The following is a 9,551-nucleotide window of genomic DNA, read 5'->3' as shown; positions in this document are numbered from 1 at the left end:
AGATTTTTATACTGTCTTCAGAGATTCAGTTTTTTTGGTGGTACTCGAAACCTTTCTGGGTACCTGCGAAAGGGTGTTCAGCATGGTTAGAAAAATAGTGACAGAGAATAGAACAAGGATGGACAATTCAACCCTTAACTCAACAATGAGTAGATGAGTGTTATGTGTGTGTATATGTGTAAATAAATGAACACTGAAATTCAAGTATTTCTTTTATTTATATATATAATAAAATAAATATATATATAGCTAGAATTCACTGAAAGTCAAGTATTTCTTATAAATATATATATATATATATATATATATATATATATATATGAAATACTTGATTTGGTGAATTCTAGCTGTAAATATACTCCTCCCCTCTTAGCCCCGCCCCCAACCACGCCCCCCCCCAATACTGGGGGGGAATATGCAGAGGCAGCAAAAAAAGTACATGAAAATTAGACGGAGAAAAGAGTAACCACAGTTATTGTGGAAGCTGTAAAAAGCTCTATTCCAGAGAGGTCTAAAAGTAAGAGGAATTAATTAGTTCCTTGTTGGAGAGAAGAATGCTCAGCTGCAGTAAAAACCAGAAACAATGTTTTTTTAAATTAAATAACTGTGAATTTCAACAACTATATTGAAAATAAAAGAACAGGCGAAAGTAAGGAAAATAATAAAAAATGTAAAAATTAGTTTTTGTAGAAGTTTTGTGAAAGTGCCGGTACAAAGACTATATGGGGAGTTGTTAAAAAGATGAATGGTGTACAAAAGTCTTGGAACTATCCAGTTTTAAAGAATAAAAAGATAAAAGCAGTTAAAGATGAAGACAAGGTAAATATGATGGCAAAGGTATTAGCTTAAGTGCATAGCTGTGAAAATGTGACTAATGAGGAGAGAATCGTACCCGTTCATTGTCAAGTTAGTAAATCAGAAGTCAAGTCATTAATTAGGAAATAAATTATTAGGCTGTCTTAAGACCGGTGGAGTCATGGAGATAAGGGAAGTTGGCTCGGGACATCGGGGTAGAAGATGCAGAAAGGAGGAAACCATAATCATTCGTTTGAGGTTAGGACATACTAGGTTAAATACAACACTGTTACCAATAGGCCAACACAAGACTGGGAAAAGTGACAAATGTAATAATCCTTAAACAGCACAACATGTCATTTTGCATTGCACTAAGTATGAAAGAGAAAAAAATAGAATACAAAAAAAATAGAAGACTTGGGAGAAACATTTGGACTCAAGAATATTCTAAGTAAAACATCAGATCACACAATATATGTTTGAGTTCCTGAAGGAAACCAAGATCATTAATAGAATATACTATCTTTATTGTTGATTACTGTAAGTATTATTGATATATATTGAGTGTGTATATAAAGATATGCAGGTGTATATATTAATAGGAAATTGAATCTATATATAATTTCAAACTTCTCCATTAGGCCAGGTGTGGAGAATGATCAAGAACATGTCAGGGATCAGAAGAGAACATAAACATCATGTGATGAAAGATGGGACATAGTGTGTGGTAGGAAATAAAGAAAAGGCAGAACTTCTAGCAAGGCAATGATAATTAGAGAAATTAATAAAAATGAAATAGAGAAGAAACAATTTAAATATTGGTGAAATGACTGATGATTTTAATGGTTTTAGAAACACAATAGATATGAAATGTTCTATGAATGTGTTCTAAAAGTGTTCTGTGGTCTGATGAGTCTACATTTCAATCTTTTTTTGGAAACTGTGGACGTCGTGTCCTCCGGACCAAAGAGGAAAAGAATCATCCGGATTGTTATAGGCGCAATGTTCAAAAGCCAGCATCTGTGATGGTATGTGCGTGTATTAGTGCCTAAGGCATGGGTAACTTACACATCTGTTGAACAACTTAAGCTGTACATCAAGCAAAAATGGGAAATAATTCCACCTGAAAAGCTTCAAAAATTGGTCTCCTCAGTTTCCAAACGTTTACTGAGTGTTGTTAAAAGGAAAGGCCATGTAACACAGTGGTAAAAATGCCCCTGTACCAACTTTTTTGCAATGTGTTGCTGCCATTAAATTCTAAGTTAATGAATATTTTTGCAAAAAAAAAATTCAGTTTTCCAGTTCGAACGTTAAGTATCTTGTCTTTGCAGTCTATTCATCCATCCATCTTCTTCTGCTTATCCGAGGTCGGGTCGCGGGGGTAGCAGCCTAAGCAGGGAAGCCCAGACTTCCCTCTCCCCAGATACTTCGTCCAGCTCCTGGACATAGTCTTCCCAATGTGTCCTGGGTCTTCCCTGTGGCCTACTACCGGTCAAACATGCCCTAAACACCTCCCTTGGGAGGCGTTCGTGTGGCATCCTGACCAGATGCCCGAACCACCTCATCTGGTTCCTCTCGATGTGGAGGAGCAGCGGCTTTACTTTGAGCTCCTCCCAGATGGCAGAGCTTCTCACTCTATCTCTAAGGGAGAGCCCCGCCACCCGACGGAGGAAACTCATTTTGGCAGCTTGTACCCGTGATTTTGTCCTTTCGGTCATAACCCAAAGCTCATGACCATAGGTGAGGATGGGAACGTAGATTGACTGGTAAATTCGAGAGGTTTGCCTTCCGGCTCAATTCCTTCTTCACCACAACGGATCAATACAGCGTCCGCATTACTGAAGACGCTGCACCGATCCGCCTGTCGTTCTCACGATCCACTCTTCCCTCACACGTGAACCAGACTCCGAGGTACTTGAACTCCTCAACCAACCCGTAGATGGCACTACACCCTTTTCCGTGCGAGAACCATGGACTCGGACTTGGATGTTGCTGATTCTCATCCCAGGTGCTTCACACTCGACTGAGAACCGATCCAGTGAGAGCTGAAGATCCCGTCCAGATGAAGCCATCAGGACCACATCATCTGCAAAAAGCAGAGAGACCTAATCCTGCAGCCACCAAACTGCATCCGCTCAACGCTCTGACTGCACCTAGAAATTCTGTCCATAAAAGTTATGAACAGAATCGGTGACAAAGGGCAGCCTCACTGGAAACGGGTCCGACTTACTGTCGGCAAGTCTACCCAATTGAATATAAATTGAAAACGATTTGCAAATCATTGTATTCTGTTTTTATTTACGAATTACACAGCGTGCCAACTTCACTGGTTTTCGGTTTTGTACATTGTAGGAAATACAATAGAGAAAGGGAAATACTGGGAAATACGAAAGAGAGGGTTAGGTTAGTAGTGGAAGATATTTTAGAATTGCACTCAGAACACATAGGATACTATTGCACATTGGTCGATCGTGTCACTCTCCCAGGACAGAGTGACTGTGTGCTGTGTGATGAGCCCAGAAGACGCCAAGAGGAAAAAGCTTTATTTGTTTCAGCGAGCCTCAGACAGGACCTGCAGGTATCCCGGAGAAGAATTGGGCCGAATCTCTTCTGCTGTCCTGTCGGACAACTGTCCTTTAAATACCTTTTCTGTAAAACCCCACTCTTTGTGGGTCTAGTCTTGGTGCTGATGAGTCTGGCCAACACCCAGTTTGCTGCTTAGCCTATTTTCTGTGATCAGTTTGAGTCGGGTGACCTCCAACCCCTATCCTCTGCCCCTATCTGTGGCGCTTCCTACCAAATGTTGCTCATGTCTTTATTATCTCTCCTAAAACACAACTGATGTTGTCCCTTAAGTTCCTCAATGTCTTGGGGTTGTAAACCCCCTCTCTGGACAAGCTGTGCTGGACATGGACTTTTGACCTTAGAAGAATCCTCTAAGGCAATGTCTACACTAAGTCGTTTAACCCCTTAAACGAATAATTATTTAGCCAAAGCTCTGTTTCAGCCACACTAAACCAGCGTTTAAGGTCCCCCTCCTCGGACAAATTTGTACACGGGTAAGTCAACCGTGTAATTATTGAATCTCCGACACTTAGCTTTGTATGGACTCATTGATCGTTTACAAAGTGAGTTCGAAGAGGAAGTTACGCCGAAAAGACCACACCCACACGGGAAGTGACGTCAGAAATAAGACACCACAGCCAGCTTCATAATAAAGCGGTTTCATAACAACCGGAGGTAACAACTGGAAATATGGAGGCGAGTAATCCAGACATGCCCGTGTTTCTCCTTCTTCTACATGTATAGACGCTTGTGGAAATCACACATGAATACCTTAAGAGAAAGCGATTGCAGCTATTAGGGATACAACACTTCTCAGACGGCAAGAGAACTTTGGAATGTCCGGCCGGGTCAGCTGTGATGCTACTTAGCGAAAAACTTTGTCCATTTGTCGAAGGACAGACTATGAGAATGCGGGCTCCCGTGGATGTGATAAAAAAAGGTGTGCTTTGTATTACCTGGCCGTCGAGGAAAACGGCGAATGCATTTGGACTGGCAAAGCAGACTGTATCAGTTATTGTCCGCCGTGTATGTCCTGGACTCGACGTCTAGGTCCAGAGTATATAAAGTCACCAAAAAACGAATGGACAATGAAGGTGAAGGCAAAAGAGTGAGGAGTGTCCTGACCAGATATCTAGATAGAAAGATAGTACTTTATTGATTCCTTCAGGAGAGTTCCCTCAGGAAAATTTAAATTCCAGCAGCAGTGTACATGCAGAATTGAGATACAGTTTAAAAAGTAAATAATAAATAATGGGGGTATATGTTATTGTTTTGCATTCCCTGTCATCTTAGTCCACCCCCCACCCCCCAGAGAGAAGTTGTACAGTCTGATGGCGTGTGGGACAAAATAGTTTTTGAGTGTAATCTAATACAATCTATATGCCTAGTTTGATTCATGTAAAATGTTCTTTATAAGTTAAAGTACCAATGATTGTCACACACACACACACACACACACATGAGGTGTGGCAAAATTGTTCTCTGCATTTGACCCATCACCCTTGATCACCCCCTGGGAGGTGAGGGGAGCAGTGAGCAGCAGCGGTGGCCGCGCCCAGGAATAATTTTTGGTGATTTAACCCCCAATTCCAACCCTTGATGCTGAGTGCCAAGCAGGGAGGTAATGGGTCCCATTTTTATAGTCTTTGGTATGACTCGGCCAGGGTTTGAACTCAGCCTACCGATCAGGGCGGACACTCTAACCACAAGGCCACTGTTTACGTGTCTAATAAAGATGTAATTATTTAATGATGGCTCAGGTGTGGTTCACTACAATAGGGCCCCACAGCACACTAGATTCCAGTAAATTGAAATACCACAACACTGGATATTGTTGATAAATTACATTTAAGAACTTGCCCACAAAGGAGGTGACTATGACGTGTGCATTTTCCGCGCATGCGTACTAGGTCGTGTTGTTCCGGCGGATAGAGGGTGAGGGGGTCTTAAACGGTGGCATTGTTGTGTGTGGACACGGATAAGGTTAGATGGGATTTACCCTGGATAACCAGGGTAAACGGGGCCGAACGGATTCAAACACGTGTTATTTCCAATCATATAAGAAAATTGTACATGATATGATTAACCTCAATACAAAGCATAACATTCATTTTTAAAACTGGGTTAAATAAAGGACAGTTTAGGGTCCACACTCCATATCAAAGGGTGGCAGTAATGCGCACTCTAAGGTTGCTTGCAAACCGCCATTAAACCGGAAAAGAAGAAGAAGAAGTGTTTACGGTGGTGGGCTAGCCGTAAACAGTAAACAAATAGCTATGCTGCCGAACAAGAGCAGAGGGGAATTTACCCGCAACCAGAGGAAGGATTCAGAGGTAAATAAATGCATATATGTGTGACATTGTCCATGATTAGATATTGTTCACAGCAGGCCACACACGGGCTTGGCCATTTCCTCACTAGACACAACACGGTAGTGTTAGCTAGCTCAGTGTAGCTCAGCCACTATATTATTTATCTTTTTTTTCTAAATACTTTAGAAATGTGTTTCTCCATTTCTGCTGTTTTATGTTATACTGTCACTTGTTAAAACAACTGAAGATAAAAGCTAATGCCCGACAACAGCGTATCTTCTTAGCGTAGCCGAGCATGATGCTAGTTAGCTTCAGCTGTCGCCAATCAGTCGACCTGTAACCGTTAAAAGATCCACTTTAAGTCTCATTTTCATCATGTGTAAAAGTCTGTTCTTCCCTGTCAAAAATGGCTGTTGCAAAAAATCTAATCTTATAAAACTGTAATAATATATTTTCACCACTTGTTAGATTGTGTTCCTGTGCGTACACCAATACTTGTACAGTATTTGTAATGTATAGCCTTATTGTGACATTGATCTGAACTCGTCTCATGCATATTAAATTCGAGTTCTAAAAAACACGTGTTTTGATTCATTTGACAAAAAAATACTCAGATAAAACATAGTACAATGCAGTGTTTCTCTAGCTTGTTTACCTCAAAACCTGAAATACCAAATTAATGACCATCATTAAAATACAGTAGCGTAATAGGCCTAAGTATTCATTTAAAACAAGGAATAGTATTTATTTAACAAGTTTATTTAATATTTTGGCCACTGTAACATTACACACAGAACATTAACACTGTATTTGAATGTAGGAAAATAAAACACTACTTTAATGAAGTGATTATTTGACGTACAACTAGTGGTTCATGTACCACAGTTTAGCACAGACTAATATGCGTTAAAGGGGTCCTGTTATGCAAAACCAACTTTTTTTTTACCTATTGGTACCTGCTGTTTTGTATTTGAGATCTGCATAAGTTCCGAACATTTGAATTCAAACTGTGGAGGCATTGCAGAGATATTTATAAAACAATTTTGCCTTCCTTTATTCTTCCGCAAAACTTTCGGTTTGGAATTTACCCCATAGGTGACTTCAGCGGGTTGTCCATATATGGTAGAGATTTACCCCAAGTGCTTTGTGCAAGTCCACCATTGTAGTCAATAAGTTCCTTCTTCTTCAATATCCTCTTGTTGTGGAGCAGACTGGCTCGCACATGGACATGCATCCTCCACTGTTGCCTTTTCTAATACAAAGTAGTGTGTAGTTCAAACCTAATCTGTCTGTAGGCTCCATATGGAAGGGCTTAAAACCACAACAAAGATGGTGGGGACAAGGAGCCACGTAAATAAGACCGCCCACAAAATGCCCAGAAAGCGGCTTGAAGATGGTCTGTAAAACATAATCTACTGTGACTTGTTAAAACAACTGAAGATAAAAGGTAATGCCCGACAACAGCGTAGCTTCTTAGCGTAGGCGAGCATTCTGCTAGCTAGCTTTAGCTGTCACGAATCAGTCGACCTGTAACCGGTAAACAATCCACTTTAACTCTCATGTTTTGTTCATTTCATGTGTAAAAGTCTGTTCTCCCCTGTCAAAAATGGCTGTTGCAATAAATCTAATCTTATAAAACTGTAATAATATATTTTCACCACTTGTATTAGATTTTGTTCCTGTGCGTGCACCAATACTTGTACAGTATTTGTACTACCGGTATATACCCTGATTGTGACATTTATCTGAACTCATCTCATGCATCTTAAATTCGAGTTCTAAAAAACATGTTTTGATTAATTTGACCAAAAAAATACTCTGATAAAACATAGTACAATGCACTGTTTCTCAAACTATTTTACCCCAAAACCTGTCTCTCCAAGTAATAAAGTAATGACTATCATTAAAATACAGTAGTGTAGTAGGCCTAAGTAATAATTTAAAACAAGCCATAGTATTTATTTAACAAGTTTATTTAATATTTTGGCCACTGTAACATTACACACAGAACAGTAACACTGTATTTGAATGTTGGAAAATAAAACACTGTACTTTAATGAAGATAGTGGGGACAAGGAGCCACGTAAAAGCCGCCCACAAAATACACAGAAAGCGGCTCGAAGATGGTCTGTAAAACCTAATCTACGCAAAATTTTGAGCAAAGAGCAACCATCACATGTTACGTAGACCAGTGGTGCCCAACCACCGGTCTGGACCGGTACCGGTCCGTGACGCATTTGCTACTGGGCCGCACAGAAAGTAATTTATAAACTACCGCATTTTATAAGACTTAACTTTGGCCTGTCCCACTAAACACATATATACACATGTTGTAATATACACACGTATATTACAACTCCTGATAGGAAGCCACCATTTGTTATAGTACATGGGGCAATGTACGTTAATGAACATATAAAATGTTAATGTGCCAAATTGTAGCCAAAGGCTAATTCCTATCTGCAGTTCCCAGCAGGGTCATTGTATATAGTACGGGTTCTTAACCTTTTTGACCTTGGTGCCCAACTTTTCCGCTACAGAGGGTCCTGGGGACCACTCCAATATTAACACTCAATGAGTAATCTTACAATTGATTTTGATCATGTTTAAAACGTTTATCTAACCCACTTAGTTTTCTACCTTGTTAATTGATATAAAAATCATGTGTCGCACACAAATATTATTATTAATTTAACAAATAAACCTTATGTTCAGGTCAGGCTGATTAGAATAACACATACTAATCAAAGGAACAATACATTTACATACAATATGTATTATGTATTATAATAAATATGTTTCTCAACTAAGCTGTCAATAAAATGAAAGTGCAAATAAAAATACAGCTTCACCACTTTAGTCACAATGTTTGCGCTTAAGAAATTTCCCTATGACATTAGCGCCAGACTTCTTCTGTTTGTTTTGTATTGTCATTACTGCCACAAGTGGTGGAAAAGTGTATTACAACTAAGTACCGCTGCGGCCTATACAGACCACAGCTAAAAAACAGATATATTACATTCTAGGGGGCGCTCGCGGCCCAACAATGGGCCCCGGCTCTATGGTTAAGAAACACTGGTATATAGCAAATGCCATCAACGTGCCGGGGACCATCTCTTCGCAAAGCAACACGCCCAGGGCTCCCACGACTTAAGCGTTATGGTGAGTTGATTTTTCATGCTCATTTTTTACTATTTTTTTTCTGCCACAAGTAGAAACCCGGTGCATGAAAAATAATGCATACATTAAACCGTCCCTGGTGGAAAAAAGGTTGAGAACCCATTACGTAAACCACAAGGGAGGGTTTTAAATGTAGGAAAAAAATCATACTATGACCCCTTTAGGCTTACCAATAACATTTGACATTTTTATACAGTCACAGAAGGAACTGAGCAACAGTACAGGGTTTCCCCTATACGTATCTGATCGTGGCGCTCCACGGCTGAAATTAAGCCGCCACGCATCAGAAAATAGGATTTTTTTTGTATGTGGAAACAAATTAAAGTAATATATTGTATGACTGGATATACAGCTTATATTATTTAAGCACGATTGACTAGTGATGCGCAGAAAATGTGGCCACTGAAAAACTTTGATCAACCGTAAGACCCACCCAGCCCTTAGAGCCAGTCCTTGTCCTGAAGTTATGGATCTGCCTTGTCGACTTCTCTTACTTGCATTGTTCTAACATGTGATGCCAGATATACAGCAGTGGCGATTACCAAAGGCTGCAAGGGAAGTTCAGCTTCCCCTAAAATATATAAAAAGTGGTCAAATATATTATTTTGTGTTTGCATTTAAGTTAAGTTAAACTTAACTAGTTAATTTCATGGACTAAATGCGTTATAATGCGTTTAATTTTAGTTTAGAATCAGCTAC

At 39.7% G+C, this 9,551-nt stretch overlaps 1 protein-coding gene across 1 annotated transcript in view; it reads left to right on the top strand.

The window, feature by feature from the left end:
• The first annotated feature begins 5,326 nt into the window (after nucleotides 1–5,326).
• Nucleotides 5,327–9,551, top strand: part of strip1 (striatin interacting protein 1) — a 30,918-nt gene continuing 26,693 nt past the window's right edge. Inside the window, exon 1 of the mRNA XM_061932671.2 lies at nucleotides 5,327–5,693. Within this exon, the coding sequence (XP_061788655.2) occupies nucleotides 5,637–5,693 (57 nt within the window). The 5' untranslated portion in view covers nucleotides 5,327–5,636. The remainder of the gene's footprint in view (nucleotides 5,694–9,551) is intronic.

This window comes from Nerophis lumbriciformis, linkage group LG38, assembly GCF_033978685.3.
Source record: "Nerophis lumbriciformis linkage group LG38, RoL_Nlum_v2.1, whole genome shotgun sequence".
Lineage (NCBI taxonomy): Eukaryota > Metazoa > Chordata > Actinopteri > Syngnathiformes > Syngnathidae > Nerophis > Nerophis lumbriciformis.
This window is presented reverse-complemented; position numbering and strand designations above follow the sequence as displayed.